Consider the following 16,074-nt stretch of genomic DNA (forward strand, 5'->3'; position numbering starts at 1 on the left):
GGTTACAAATGACTTGCACTCTTAAGGTAAACAAATGACATCAAGCACGGGTGCCAAAAACCCAAATGGTGTGAGCGAATGTCCTACCTAGGCGGCTAAGGAAGCCAAGATGTCATGGGCTAAATATGTAGGGACTTATGGTTCTCTGTATGAAACGTAGTATGCTTGTTAAAATAGGGAAGCAGAGGGACCGAAACATGGCTCATCTTCTGCTGTGGCTGCTTCTCACATGGATCAACTGACCTATACTTTGTAGTGGTCGTGGAAACCACTGCTCTCCTCCATTAGGACTCCATTTGGAAAGTTTTGTTAAAATAGCTGGAGCAATTTCAAACTTACTCAGAGACAATGTCTTTGTGAGGAACAAACTGCAAGCTCCACGCTCACAGTGCTGGGTGAACAATGGGGGCCTTGTTGGGATTCACATGAAAATCAGTCATGCCCTGACGCTCTCTCTCTCCCTCTCTCCCTCTCTCCCTCTCTCTCCCTCTCTCTCTCTCTCTCTCTCTCTCTCTCTCTGAGGCGGCTGCACATCCTCAGCTTAAAAACAAATGCTGATGAGCATGACACTGATCACTGATTTGAGAACAATGCGTCTACTTATAGAAATACCATGATGTAATGTAATACTTGCTTAAGCTCTTATTTGGTCACTGAGCATTTATCAGGAACAATATTTTAGAGTGTGAACACGTTTTACTGCATCTGAAATCCAAGCTCCATCATGAGACTCACACTGACACACAATTCCACCACATTAAGTTTCCACTGAGGGAACTGGCAGTTGGACTGGACAGAAGGCCTGAGGTTATTTGCTAGTGGAAAGGAATTTGGCTCTTCAACATGTCCAGCATTTCACACACACACATTATCTCAAAAAAACATTTAAGTCGATCCTGTGTACAGTGAGATACACGTGTCGCTTGCAAAGTTGCAATGTGAAAAGGTAAATGCTCTACATTCAAAATTTAGCCACAAAATAAAGATCTTCTTTACTGTAAATTTGATCTTACGATCGCACAATTGTGGCGTTTGCTGTTAACAATGTCTTTGTAGACAAAAGAGTTTAACTGTGAGATTTCAGTTCTCATCCACTATGGATATGTGTTAGTAGAGTGCTGCATAGCAGTGGGAAATATGTACACAACCAGTCAATATTTACAGTAAAAATAAAACCTATACAACCACGTCATCTATTTATCCTGTCTACATGAGGCAGATGCAGGAGGAGCTACCCTCACAATCTTATTACATTAGGCCATGCTGCATGGGGCTATCAATTCAATTCAATTCAATTTTATTTATAGTATCAAATCATAACAAGAGTTATCTCAAGACACTTTACAGATAGAGTAGGTCTAGACCACACTCTATAATTTACAAAGATCCAACAATTCCAGTAATTCCCCCAAGAGCAAGCATTTAGTGTGACAGTGGCGAGGAAAAACTTCCTTTTAGGGAGAAACCACGGACAGACCCAGGCTCTTGGTAGGCGGCGTCTGACGGTGCCGGTTGGGGGTGTGATGAACAGTGGCAATTATAGTCACAATAAAGATAATGGAACTATGACTAGAAATAGTAGTTGTGGTAGTAGTTCATGGCGTAGCAGGGCACTACAGGATGTAGCAGGGTACAGGACATAGCAGGGCGTGGCAGGGTACTGCAGGGCGTAGCAGGGTGTAGCAGGGCATAGCAGGGCGCAGAGCAGGACCACGGCAACAGCTACAACCATGATTTTGGTGCCACCCTAATCCTATCACTTTCAATACAAAATCTGACTACTGTCTTTGACCACTGTTGCATTCACAAACCATGAATTTCCTCTTCGTGGAAGGTTCTGAATGCAAACTAACACTTTGTTAATATTTTCAATTTATAGTAAACATGTCATTACATGTCCAAAAAGATTAGGAACATAGTCATAGATACAAAATCTGTGTCAAAAATACTTCCTCACAGTGCTGCAGAGTATCACCCAAGATCTTTAATGCCTTATCTGGACTTTTGTAAAGCAACTGTCGGATAAAAAAACATACTGTCGCTGTCTCGCTTATATCCAATGTCTACAATCACATGATTTCATAAGTATGAGTTAAATTGAACTGTATTATTTTAATTAACGATTAATCTGACGATTATTTCCTTGATTGATCGAATAATTCGTTCATAGAATATCAGAAAATAGTGAAAAATGTCCATCCACAATATGCCAAAGCCTAGGTTAACAAATGCCTTTTCCGATTTAAGCCCCTGACACACCAACCTGACGGCTGACTGTCGGCAGAAAAGGCAGTCGGACTGATCAGTCGGCTCCCCGAGGTCCAAAAAGTGCTTTGGAACACACCGAAGCGACACCGTCTTGAGCATACGTTCTGCACGTGCGTGAGACGTAATACAAAAAATGAAAACCGAAAATGACAACGCATCACATGGGTCTGGCTTCTCCAGCTGATAGTAATGGTTTGGTCAAGATATGAGCTTGTATTTTACGAAAATAGTTCACTGAAACGTGTTTCTGAAAACATTTTAAGCGAGAAACAGACCATACAGTTGCTGAATCTGTCTTCATTTCAGATCGACAAAGGTCAGTTTAAAAGATTTTCGTCATATTTTGAGAGGCGTTCGTTATTTCCAGGTTAGCACTCCACCAATCAGATTGGTGGAGTGAGTCCGACTGCCCGCCCTCCGACCCAGCAAGTCAGGTCGGCCAAAATGAAAGCCGACAACTCCTCCGACAGACGACGGCACGGAACACACCGAACAGACTTGAGTCACTGACCTCGCCAGACTGTCCGACAGCCGATTACCAGGTTGGTGTGTCAGGGCCATAACAGTCCAAAACACAAATATATTCAGTTTGTTATCATATAACACTAAATATTCACATTCAAGAAGTTGAAACCGGAAAGATTTTATCATCTTTACTTGAAAAGGCGACTTATACTATGAATTGATTATCAAAACAAGTTGCCAATTCCTTTTATATTGATCGACTAATCGATTCAACATTTCAGCTCTAAACTGTATCCTGTAAAGAGTGACCCGGGTCAGACCAGCGAGTGATTAAAGTGACATGAAGGTCCTCTCTTATGTTTTCAAAGCAGTTTCTGAACCAAATGTGCTTACCTACTATGTCCTCATAGGCATTCTCCTCTAAAGTGCTTTTGGCATTGGGTCGACTCCGTGTGCCTGTGGTTAGTGTGCCATTCTCTGTAGGTGGGGACGGAAATGAAGATAGCAGCCTCGTAGCATCCTCTGACTCACACGACTCTCTGGGAAGAAATAAAGAAAGTCAAAACAGACCAAGATGGAGAAAGATGTTACATAGTTGCATACACAAAATCAAAAGAAGGAAGGTGGAGACAGAAAAGAGTAAACAGAAAAAGTCCAGATGGTGTTAAAAATAGTCCAGACGGTTTTACTTCTTCTCCACTTGCCAACTAGAAACAGAGAAAGTCGAAAGCTCTGTCGTATCCCTTAACATTTTTAAAATGAGGTGCCACTAATTATAAAACACAAAAACACCAGGATCAACATATGCTCCAATCACAAGGCACTTCCTGTTAAGTCGCAAGTAAACATGCCGATATCTTACTATCTCTGCATAGTACAAGGCTCCCATTACATGTCAAGGCACTGCGGAGTACTTGGCTACATTAGTGCAGGGATCTACAGTCATGGTCATGTCGCGCCATCGACAGCTTGTGGCTTTTTAAACTTGGTCTGAAATTGCTAGAGCCACAGGAATGTTAAACACAGAGTCCAAGGAATGAACATTTGAGGATTTTGTCCCCATTTTACATAGGGACAATCTGGAGAGGCCCCACCCTCAAACTGAGGACGCCTGATCCTGAGAGCTATAAGTCAAAAAGAAAAACATGAGGAGACTACAGGATCCAAGATTCAGCTAATATTTAAGCAACAAAGGGGCACAATAATCCAGTTTTGGATTTCACTGGTAGTATATTCAGGTACAGGCAAAGTATGAGTGAACTTCTTTTTGAATGAAAATATACTATAGTTTTGCTAAGATTGTGTTTAAATTGTCAACTCTTTTTATGGACCAAAATGAATTTCCAGAAAGAATCTCACATTCCAAATGGGCTGTCAAATAAATCCGTTATTTTTAGTATGAGCTGCTTTAATGATCTCCTGTAGGCATTTACCTCAGGATAAACCTATGATGACATTATTCAGTTTGATTAAATTAGAAAAGCTAGAGTGACAAGAACTATGTGCTCTAATAAAACTAAACTATTGTTATTATTCAATGGTCTTTTAAGAAACTGATTCAACACTAATCTCCACTGCAAATCCTTTACTTAAATTAAAGTTAGGGGGGCACCCGGATAGCTCAGTTGGTAGAGTGGGCGCCGATATATAGAGGTTTTCTCCTCGACGCAGTGGGCCCGGGTTCGACTCTGACCTGCAGCCCTTTGCTGCACGTCATTCCTCCTCTCTCTCCCCTTTGATGTCTTCAGCAGTCCTGTCAATAAAGGCCTAAAATGCCCCAAAAATAATCTTAAAAAAAAAAAACATTTAAGTTAGGAGAACCGGAGTAGATTGCACACCATCCAACACCACAACCAGACACACTAATTAGTAACTTACAACCCCAACAAAGCAAACACTTAGCCTGTGAGCCAAATTCCTCACAAGACTATCAGATATGTAAGAAACTCTTCAAACTCCAAGGAAATAACTTTCTGAAGGCATCTAAACAAATTCATAGCGCCCAATAAGGATGCACCAATCCAACTTTTTCAGTTTTACAGTTTCCAATACCTTAGCTTAGATTTTTCTGCAGATACTGTGTACCGATTCGTTGCCAGAGCTCCCTTTCTCCCTAATTCCAAATCTTTATAGCTCACTGGGTGTAACTCATTTGAATAATTTTTATGCCAGGTAACATGAGGCCAGGGATTGCTGTGGCACCAAAAACTGAGTTGGCAGCCTGCCGTGACTGAATGAACGAAACATTGAATTTTACATTGACTTTTACAGAGAAACTGTCTTTAGACATGAGCACACTGATATTCTCACCTGTCCTGTGTTCTCACTGGGGTGTTCCCCTCGGTTTTTACAGCTCGTGTCATGCTGGGTGCAGGGGTCGAGGGCAGAGGCGGGGGAGATTCCGAGGTTCTGTTTGGAGGTAGTCCATTGGCTGGCGACGCGGCCTTCTGGTCCCGTTTAGCGTCGTACTCAAAAGTGCGTTTGGGTTTAGGTAAGGGGTTGACCGGTGTGCCGACAGCGGTCTGTTGGCTCGGTGGTTCTGGGCTCTCAGACCTGACTGAGCTCACACTGAACCTTTGTCTGAGTTTAGAGAGCTTATCCGGCACCAAAACAGCATCTGGTTCTGTGGTCACTGAGCAAATGCTGCTGCGCTTACTGGTGCATGTACTGTCCAAGTCGTCACCTATCACAAAAGACTTTTGTCTTGTCTTGTCGGGAGCATAGCAATTACTCAGATACCGTGGAGGGGATGGGCTGGGATTCTCCTTTAGGGCTTGCTCTATCTTTTGTATCCTGTTGAGGACCGCTGACGTCTCCTTCCGAGCAGACAGGGAACGTACAAATGTTCCTGAGGACTCTGTCTTGCCTGTCCTTTTCTGGAAGCGGCCTAGGCCATCTTTGTCTGAAACTCTTTCCTCTTCCTCTGTGTATGAGCATTCTGAGAAAGCTGTGCTCATCCTGCGAACCCCCTTGAAGTCAAATGTCTTCTCGCTACAGGGAGAAGAGAGGAGGCTGGGGCAGTCCTCACTGCCCCCTACATGCTCCCCTCCTCTTTTATCAAGACACAAGCTCATCCTAGGCAGAGCCACCCTTCTGCACTCCCATTCTGAGATCTTTTTGCGGATTGTGGTGGGGGGAACACCTGCTACTGAGCGGGTGAGAGAGAGGGTGCGCTTGTGGTTTTGGTTAGAGGAAGGTCCTAGTGAGAGTGTGCTCCAACTCAGTGGCCTACCATTTAGTCCATCTCCTGGAGAGAGTTCCCCTTGTGGCTCCTTCTGCTCCTGACTTTCCTGACAGGACTTGTTTTGACCTGGAGGCTTATAGATGGAGAGCCTGTTGTCCAGGCAGCTGATGCTCTTCGACTTGATGAGACGGCCCTGGAAGTCAGTGTCGCCTGTGAGAGACTCACCACTGCAGAGGGTAGCGGTCTTGCTTTTCCAGCCAGCACGTACCAGGAACCTGCCGTCAGTCCTGACGTACCTAATCTGTTTCCCAGAGTTCTCACCGTCGCTGAGGAGAGGCTGCTGGCTCTGCCCCTGACTGGCAGCGAGAACCGGACACAGGGATGTAGACTGGCACCTTGAACAACACAGAGAAAGGTGTGAACAAACATTGTAAACATTTAAATGTTTCTCTGAGATAAAACAAAACAAAACAGATATAAATAAACCATAAAAGGCAACTATGATTTGCCTCATAGCTTCCAACAAATCCACTCAACACTGCGGCATGAAAACTACCAGAAACTCAATGGAGAACAGATGGGAGAAAACTGTAGAGTCAGCTGAAAATTCAGAATTAATTTCCAAAATCAAAGACAAAATGAAAACTTGAGCCACGTATTAAGAATAACCACAGGAATGTACTCTTTGGCAGCATGAGATTAAAAAGGCCAAAGGAAATACAAATTACATTAAAATGCCACTGTGGATTTTTCCACATAATCCCAAAAGAATCACTGTGGACCTCCCACAGAAAGCAATGTTCCAGGCAAGATTTATTACAGAGGTATTACCTGTGAAAGTCTCACTGCTCCTCTCTGGTCCTGAAAAGCTTTTCTAAGTGATACTAATTGCTACAGTTGTCCCACGCTCACTGCTGACTATATCACACACACACGTACTTTCTCACGGTACTCACCTCCTTTAAGATTTCCAAAGAGAGACAATCTTTCCCTGTAGATCCCTGACACCTTACTACTCATAGTCTTTCAGAAACCTTGTCATGACTTGGAAGCTGGCTAAGTCTTGCGAAAGTGAAGCGTTGGGAGATCTGATGTCACAGCCATGGTTAGAATAACAAGCGTTATGGGAGGAGGAAGCTGAGGGTTACGGACTGTGATCCAACAATGCAGGTTGGGACAGATCTCGCTTCACACCTACCTGCCCTTCCCTGGTTTTATTCCCCCTGCTCCAGGGTGGGGAGACTTTTCTACAACAGTTAAGAACCTGCAAGCTGCAGGCATGATGGATGCATCTTATCTTACCTCCCCTGAAGAAATATGATATTTTGAGATGACAACTCATGTCTGGAACTTTTTACTGCTGGTTTGTAGTATTCTTAAGTCAAATGAATAGATTTTTAAGCACACAATGCTTTGGATACTGAACTGATACTTCACTGAACATGATTTCGTCCTGCTTGGTTAACAAAAAATAACTGAATATGATACTGTAGCTCTTATGAAGCAATTCATTTCATGTGAGTTTGGTTGTTTCACCACTGCAAAATACGGTTGCAGTGGCGAAACAACATTCTTACATATAAATTAAATTTCAAACAAAGAAACATGCTTGTCCCAAGCTCGACAAATACAATCTGCCACAACAAACACAACCCCTTTTTTTTTAAACAACTCAAGTAGAACTCTTCAGAAATAAAAGACATTTTGGTAACACCTTATTTTAAGTCCTCCTATTTAGCATTTATAAGCAGTATATAAACATGTAATAGTTTGTAACACACTATAATGTAGTTGTAACCACATAAACGTGTTATTAGTGTACAGTATTTGACAACAATAAAACCTTCTCCTTGAAGACAACTGTGTTTTACTGTATTGTCATTCATGATCTGTTACTACATCAGCCTCCACTTACACAGGAGGAGTTATAGCTGTTGATAAATACATTAATAATAAAAATTGTTTACAATTACAATTGGGTAATAGTGTGTTATAAATAATGTATTCAACGTTTATATACTGCGTATAAATGCTAATCAGGGAGACTTAAAGTAAAGTGATACCTGAATAGAGGTAGGTAGATCATCATATAATGATTCCGACCTGCGGCTTTTTGCTGCATGTCATCCCTCTCTCTCCCATTTCCTGTCTTAAGCTGTCCTATCAAATAAAGGCCTAAAAATGTCCAAAAAATATTTTTTAAACAAAATATACATCAACAGACCATCTTTCCTACGCTGTGAATGAACTGAGCTTTGATTATTTATGTAACTATAAACTCCAATCTCAGGTGAAATGCCATCAGACATATGTCATATGTGAAACCTCACAATAAGTCAAACAGACTGTACAGTATGGTTTCAAGAAGAAAATACTTTTTTAACACTCACTAATATTAATCAGCATAACACATGACATGTTGCAGTGCTTCATCGGGGAGCTATTCAAATTTGACTGGCACTTTAAAATCCTACTGGTTCGCTGCTAAAACTCCCAATTGAACTTCTGCCAAGGAGTATGGCCAGAGAGGGGGCGGTGTCTCTACAGCTACGTATCAATGGGAATGTTTTAGTAGCAACTAGACTAAACACTCAGTAATGTAATTCTAATGTCAGTAACAGTACAGTTTATTGAGTTAATTGCAGCAATTTAAATTTTTGCTTTTTGGATTGATGGCCGCTGAGGTTGCAAGATGGGGAGGATTTACCGCTGTCTCCATGCTCAAACACGATTTCACCAATGTGACAGTAAACAAGCAATAAAAAGATAATGTAGAAGAAAATTCAAACTGGCTTCAAGTTGTGCTTTGTAAATGCTTCAAAGAGACTGCATCTATGTTTCATTTTATATAGCCTAAGTGCACTACATACAAGTGACTAGTTTGAACTGAATCTTTACAAACTTGGAGACTGTAGACTGATTTTATACGATCCTTGACTTGGCGACATTATTAAAAATTCCATACATGTTTGTTTATATATTATTAAGTTATTATGTACGTTGTATCACTGTACTTAATTAATCATAAACATATTTTATTTGTTTGCATAGCAGTGGATTTAATCAATCACAAAAAGTAAAATCAGCCACCAAATAATATGGATTTTACAATATTATGACCTCATTTCGCGAGGATTACTCCTAATGCTGTAACATAAAAAGTAGACTGCAGTATGAAGACCTCTTGATTAGACATAAAAAGAAAATATGTGCAGAATTTTGGGGACTTTTAGGGGGTTCTGGTAGTCTGGATAATGGTTGTAAAAATAAATCCAGTTTAGACAGCTTCAGCTGGGCTGCCCACACATACAGTACTGTACAAAGAGTTGGATGCCAGTACCAACCCGGCCTCTGGCTTTCATTCAGGCTTCCAGGGCATGTTAACCACAGGCCACTTCCTGTTACTGACCAAGATGGAGGGAGCAGACTGCTCACACAAACAGCACTTCTACTATTATAATTTTAACAAGTGTACACTTTATCATCCATCAGCATTCGTTTATGCATTATCATACATAAAACTATAGATTTTGCCTGGGGTTTTATTTGCTTACATATCAGTAAATAAAATAAATTCACTGAATGTGGATTTCTGTCAGCCCAGTCTTCTGTCAGCATGTTTTGTGTTGCCAAAACACCTCTCTGGATTGCTTTTGGAGTTGCTTGTGATGTTTGAGGTGTAGGACATTAATTTAAATTATTCCCTCACAGAAGATCACAGAACAAGAATAATGCACACCCTACGTTTTTTTTTTTTATACTTTGTATTGTTTTTTTCCACCATGTTGCTGCATGTTGCCATGTACCATGTACCAGGTGCCAGGTGCCATATACTATGTCTAGTTTGGATGGGTTATTATTCGGTTTGATGTAGATAGAAGGAAAAGAAGTAGATAAAAGTAGAAAAATTAGAAAAAAATGTGTATATGTATGTGTGTATGCATGTATGTGTCTATGTGTATGCATGTGTATATGTGCGTGTAGGTAGTTAGATATAATGTACATGTATGCGTATGTACATTTATCTTATTTATCTGTTATTTTAATATCTGTTAATTTTATTTTTTAACATGTTCAAAATAAACTGAAACTGTATGCCACTTGAGGCTAGACAGGTCGTTGTATGTGTAATTTGTCCTAGAAACACCTCTTTGGTTGATCTCATACTTTGGTGGAATGCATTGTGTAGCACTATCCAACACAACTAATTTATCTCCATCTGTTAAAACATGAGTTCTGCAAAGCGCCTTTGTTATTGTTAATTGTTAAGAATCTGGGGTAACATGAGCCCATGAGGACAGCACGCTGTTAGTGACGCTCTATTACAATGACAATTACATTTATCAAAAAAGGCTGAGGTTAAATGCACAATTATCTTGTTAGAGGAACGCAATCGGCAGGGTGAGAAGGCTGTGATGCTGTTATTAGTGTTTTCCTCACATTTAGATTCACCAAGTTTACCTTGGGAATAGTGGTGAACATACACATTTACCAGCAAATGAATGCAATTTATCTAAATCATAATATTAACATTATGATCAACATTTGTGTGGTTTGCCAATTCCAGTAGGACTAATTTATACCACAAGCAATTACAGAAACCAGCAGCCACAGGTTACTTTATGTTTTGCGGTGTATGAAATATTGTCCTGTGTGCGTGTGTGTGTGTGTGTGTGTGTGTGTGTGTGTGTGTGTGTGTGTGTGTGTGTGTGTTTACCACCACTGATTCATCAGCACAGAAAATGAGGAAGGAAGAAATAAGAAGCACTGCCAGTCAAATAGTAGCATTACTATATATTAATACTAAGCAGCTATCAGACTTTCACAAAGTAGTGCGACAGTGTGAACACAGACAACATTTCACAGCTGTGAACTACAATGATCATGTGTAACTACCGTATGTGATATTAGACCAGTGTGCCTGTTCCTAAGAAAACTTTCTGGTTAAAGAAAATGGACAGCATGATAAATTGTAAGAACCAATAGTCTAGATATTACATATCATTCCCAAAGTTTGTTTTCCTCTCACAGTAGGACACTGGCAGCTCTCAACATGCTAACACAAGCTTCAGCTGCTCACTAGTACTCACAGTTCAGAGTTGGATGGGGCCCTTGTCCAGGATACAGGATCGTACTTGCAAAAGCTTTGGAAGTCTTATCATGACAGACAATCATCGTTCTTTCCCATGAGTGGGAAAAAAAGAACAACTACTACAGACTGATCACCGATGAGAAAGACGTGTTGAAAATGAATGAACTGATATTCAGTACAGCACTCGTTTCTCTTTCAGTCAGATGGATGCTCTGAAACAATGTGGCATGAAGTGAACAGGAAGTGAACATTAATCAGCCCAACCCTGATGTCCCAGATGTCACTGACCTGTCGGGGACGTCCCGGGCAGCTTTACCCCCTCCTGCACGAGGCACCGCCTTCGAACTCTTGTTGGCAGTCATGTTTGTCTGCAAACCGCCCACTCACCTGATGGACAAACACAAAGGTATGTGAAACATTCAAAAAAGCTGCAGCATACAATGCTGCAAACTAAAACTCAGACTATTACTAATATATTAAATGGAATTGGATTTAGTAGATTCACAAAATCATCCAATCTCGTCATGAACATGGTTTTTAATCCAGTGCCAGATCGAAAACAAAATGGCAAACATTCCTGTAAGACCACAGCCAGGACCCAAAACAAAATTGGGTGTGCCATCAGTGTGAACAGGTCAACTCATGTTACTTGGCTTTGCAGCTATGCTCACCACCTGGGTTTAATGTTGGTCAGGCACTGCTTAACTTTGGCATCAAATAATGAACACAGGTTCTAACAATAACAACAGGATTTTTAATAGGAAATCATGGACTCGATAAAGATCACTTTAACCCTATAGTCGATATTAGCTTGACTTGACAAAACTTCTAACACTCTCCTTAAATTGACTTTTTTTCAATCACAGATTAACATGAGAGCAGAGTAGAAACATAGTTATTGCGCTAGACAACTTTTCATTAGGCAAGCTCATAAAAAATCCTACAAACCACCTCAATTCACCACAGATGCCAAGTTAAATCTACAGTGTCAACATTGCAGTTGAATTTCAACCAACTGGCATAAAAAAAGCACAGTATGTGGACAATGTGCCAAAGAAACTCCGGTGCTTCAGGCACAGCTTTTCCTCCTCTTAAAAAATATCTATTTTCACATCAAACAACACAGAAATACATTGCTGCCACTGTAACAGTTAAACTGAAAATATTTAAACAAGGTCCTGGTCCACGTTTGGATCACAACGAGAGTGAATTTGGAAAGAAACCCATTATTCACATTAGTGCTACCCTGTGAATAATGGCATAAACCTGGAGAATACAGAGGTAGAATTGACCAGTTTGATGTGTGCATAGACATTCAAGTTTTGTAGTTATTTTGCAGCTACCAAAGTGTTTGTTGTGCATGATTTAATCAAGGTCACCACAATGGATCCTTGTGTGTCTGGCACTGCACTTCAGCACATGTTAATTTAAGAGGCTGCAGACCTCCTGCCTTCAAGTGGCTACTGATAATTAACTGCTTTTATATAGTCTCAAAGCGGCGGCAGATAACAGAGAATGTCTAATTAAAGGCTGAGTTCAAAAACACACACATCTGCTCACTTATTCCTAGTGACATTCAGTACAGCCTGATAATACCGAAGTTTTGAGTCCGATATTTGAGAGTTCAAAAAATCAGATAACGATAGATCACCTAATATTTCTTTTTACATAAAGACACAACAAAAATAAACTTTTGTGTAATATTGGGCGATATATCAGCCCAGACAATTCATCGGTCCAGCTGTAATATCTAGCCATGCAAATCTTTTAGCCGTCAGATCAGTTTCATTTAACATGCTCTATTTAACACTATGGAAAGTCTTAACAGCAGTAAATACTGTTAAGACGTCTTCCTTATAATAAAGATTTCCTGGACTTAATCTCAAATTAGACCAGCAGTTAGTTAAATCACTTTTTGAAATGCAGCAATGACCCTTTCAAGAAGGCTCAAAGCATTTGTTTTGGTGCATAAGGAGGTCAAATGGAGATCCCTAGAGATCAGAGGTGGAGGACGGGAGGGTGTTTGGCAGCATGGCTTGTTTACAGGAAGTTGTTGTATGAAGAAGCCAGCCAACCAGTAGTGGAGCTGAGTCCTATAGAGACAGATGAGGAGAGAGGGGGGGCATTCCTGCTGTCAGTTATTTCCTGTAACTGTGGACTGTGCTAAGAGGATATGCATGCATCATTATTTTTCATCAAAGAAAGATGTTGTCCTGTCCTGCTAACAACTCTGCATCTATACAGAAAACGGGAACAAAATAGAACATGAACACTAAGACTTTATATTTTCTGTGATGCAGACAGTACTGCAGGATTTAAACACACATGTGTACAGACATACATCAACCAGTGTGTCAAGTTAGTAGGTGACTCAGAGGAAGAGCTACTCATCAAGCAACATGCAATTTTTTTGTTATTAGAACATTTATTAAATGATTTCCATAAATCAGAGAGCCTTAGCCCCATTTGGGATGAGGAATATTGATGAATTGAAGATTATCCTGTGAAAACACAGACAATTAGCTAAATAAATTAGCTAAATAAAAGTATTCATTATTGCATGATAAAAAAAAACAAATAATTCTGGAAAGGCAAAACAAAAAGGAAATTGAGACAAAAATAAGCAGAATTTGAGAAATACAATCTTTTTAATATTACTCTATATTAATTAAACCAAATGAAAATATTCTGCTTACATAAAATTCAGACCCACTGGCAGCTGTATAGAATATTATTTCTGATAAATACCTGCTGAAAAAATAGTGTATGTTTTTGAAAGTGACATTCAGTATTCTCTCTCTGATTGGAAACATGAAGCTTCAGTCATTTCAATTTGTAACACCGTAAAGCAAACACACAAAGATTAGCTTCCAGAAGCGAAGAACATCAAACAACATTTTAAATTGTGTCAGCTCTACACACTTTAGTTAAGCAATGTTTATTTGTATAAATTCATCATTAAACATTTTTGGACTGAGAAAGCTACAATCATAGAAATGGGTCACAGAGGCCCAGGATGGACTTTGCAGTGTAAACACCAAGGCGTTAGCCAACTGACTTCCTGAGGTCTGATACCATCTCAGTCACAGGCTGTAAACAACAAAGCTCTAGAGTATCTTTAAAGTGCATTCAACCAGATTCAAGACAAATTTTCTCCTGAGATGTCGGAGCCAAGGGCGAGCTAACGGTCAACAGTGAGAAGTCAACCACTTCATGCTGATTCCTTCAATCACTACAGTGTCTTGATAACAACCCTGACATTAATTGGTGTTAAAATGTTTGATGTTTCACAGAATGAGGCGGGGCACAAACAGACATTAATGTATGTGGGCACACTTTGGCCTGAGGGTATTATTTAAGAAATTTGTTTAGAGAAAATGTTGTTGCTGTTTGCGCCAAATACAATCTTTCACTTGAGAAAATGCTGCAATATGCTTCTCAAATAAAAATACTTTGCCAAATAGGTTAATCCATGCTTTACAATATCTCCTATAAAAACATTTTAGTTTTAGACTTTTAGAGTTCTTCAATAGTTCTAATGGATAAAGTTGATATGGCAAACTCGTTAAGGCAGTTACACACCAACCAGACGGCCGACCGTTGGCAGAAAAGGCAGCTGGACTGATCAGTCTCCCTGAGTTGGTCAAAAAAGTGCCTCGGAACACACCAAAGCGACGAGACGTAATACGTCTCCATAACAGCAGGCGGCGCTAATCTGTATTGTCGCCCAAAAAATGAAAACCGGCAGCTGATTGGACGAACGCGTCAACTGGATCTGGTTGCTGCTTCCGGATTTTGGATTTTTCGAACGGCCATTACTGGTGAGATTACAATCTCATATTGTACTACAATAGTTCACCGAAACGTGTTTCTGAAAACATTTTAAGCGAGAAATAGGCCATGCAGTTGCTGAATCTGTCTTCATTTCAGATTGACAAAGGTCAGTTTAAAAGATTTTCGTCAGATTTTGAGAGGCTTAGTCACGCTCATCCCGCTTGCCATTTCCGGGTGAGTCTCGACTGCCCTGTCTCCGACTGACCATGTCAGGTCGGCGAAAATGAAGGCCGACAGCTCCTCCAACGGACGACGGCACGGAACACACCGAACAGACTTGAGTCACTGACCTCGCCAGACTGTCCAACGGCCGATTATCAGCCCGGTGTGTAACTGCTTTTAGGTTGTTGCTTATTTAAACATCCAGCCGATACAGAGCAACATTATCATTAATTTGGAGTGGTGTTTGTGAGCACCTGATGAATGTAAGTCAAACTATTCACTCTCTTTTCACTCTGTTTTTGGTCTCGGCCAACTCCTGAGGGAAATATCTGGCTCTTTCGCTGCTAAGTGCTCCACTATGCTCCACCAGCTGGTCTCTAACTGTGTCTGCTGTTTGGTGCTGCATGAGCAGGTAGCACACAGAGGGGTTTTAGATCTTTTTTCTTTTTTTTACAGTAGGACTGTTACAATAATCTGACAAAACGCTTTGTAGACCTGAAGGAAACTAAAGGATCAAGTGATAATTCTCAGTGACTTCATCACAATGAGCACTACGGTTTACATTACACATCTGTTTATAAAAAATATATTGATTGGAGGATTGAAGTGGATTCACGTATGTAAATTACTATGTAGTTAAGACAACAGGGTGGTGATTTGACCAACTGACAAACCAGGTCAGGAAAAAAAAACATGAGCAAATATAAGGGGCAACACACACACTGGCAGCATGTGATACATGTCAAAACGCACCCATTGTTTTCTATGTATGCCCACACATGCACTTGTAAAGTTTTGACACATGTCATCACATCCTGACAGGATACGCAACTATTCTATTATACACATTAACACTCCTAAAAACTACAGGACTATAGGCTACTGGACTGTAGCTTCACTTCTTCTTCTGTTACTTATAGCTTTGTCAAACAAGACATCCTGCCTTGGAGAAGTTAAAAGTTCTCTTTCTCTACTTAATCACTATACTGTATGTAGCAGCTACTGCCATTACTTCAAACTCAACCCAGAGAGATGAAAAAGGCCTCCATGAGTTTGTCCGGTTTAGGCT

General features: G+C 40.4%; 2 protein-coding genes across 3 annotated transcripts in view; both read right to left on the bottom strand.

Annotated features, from left to right (window-relative positions):
• mical2a (microtubule associated monooxygenase, calponin and LIM domain containing 2a) overlaps nt 1-16,074 on the bottom strand; it is an 858,504-nt gene that overhangs the window by 143,615 nt on the left and 698,815 nt on the right. The gene's annotated exons all lie outside the window — the stretch shown is intronic.
• dennd2b (DENN domain containing 2B) overlaps nt 1-16,074 on the bottom strand; it is a 58,922-nt gene that overhangs the window by 26,686 nt on the left and 16,162 nt on the right. For both annotated transcript variants that reach the window (XM_031324235.2, XM_031324234.2), the window contains exons 2-4: nt 11,298-11,396; nt 5,044-6,312; nt 3,127-3,272 (exon numbers count right to left, since the gene is read on the bottom strand). In XM_031324235.2, the coding sequence (XP_031180095.1) occupies nt 3,127-3,272; nt 5,044-6,312; nt 11,298-11,371 (1,489 nt within the window). In that variant the 5' untranslated portion in view covers nt 11,372-11,396. The remainder of the gene's footprint in view (nt 1-3,126; nt 3,273-5,043; nt 6,313-11,297; nt 11,397-16,074) is intronic.

Source organism: Sander lucioperca, chromosome 3, assembly GCF_008315115.2.
Source record: "Sander lucioperca isolate FBNREF2018 chromosome 3, SLUC_FBN_1.2, whole genome shotgun sequence".
Classification (NCBI taxonomy): domain Eukaryota; kingdom Metazoa; phylum Chordata; class Actinopteri; order Perciformes; family Percidae; genus Sander; species Sander lucioperca.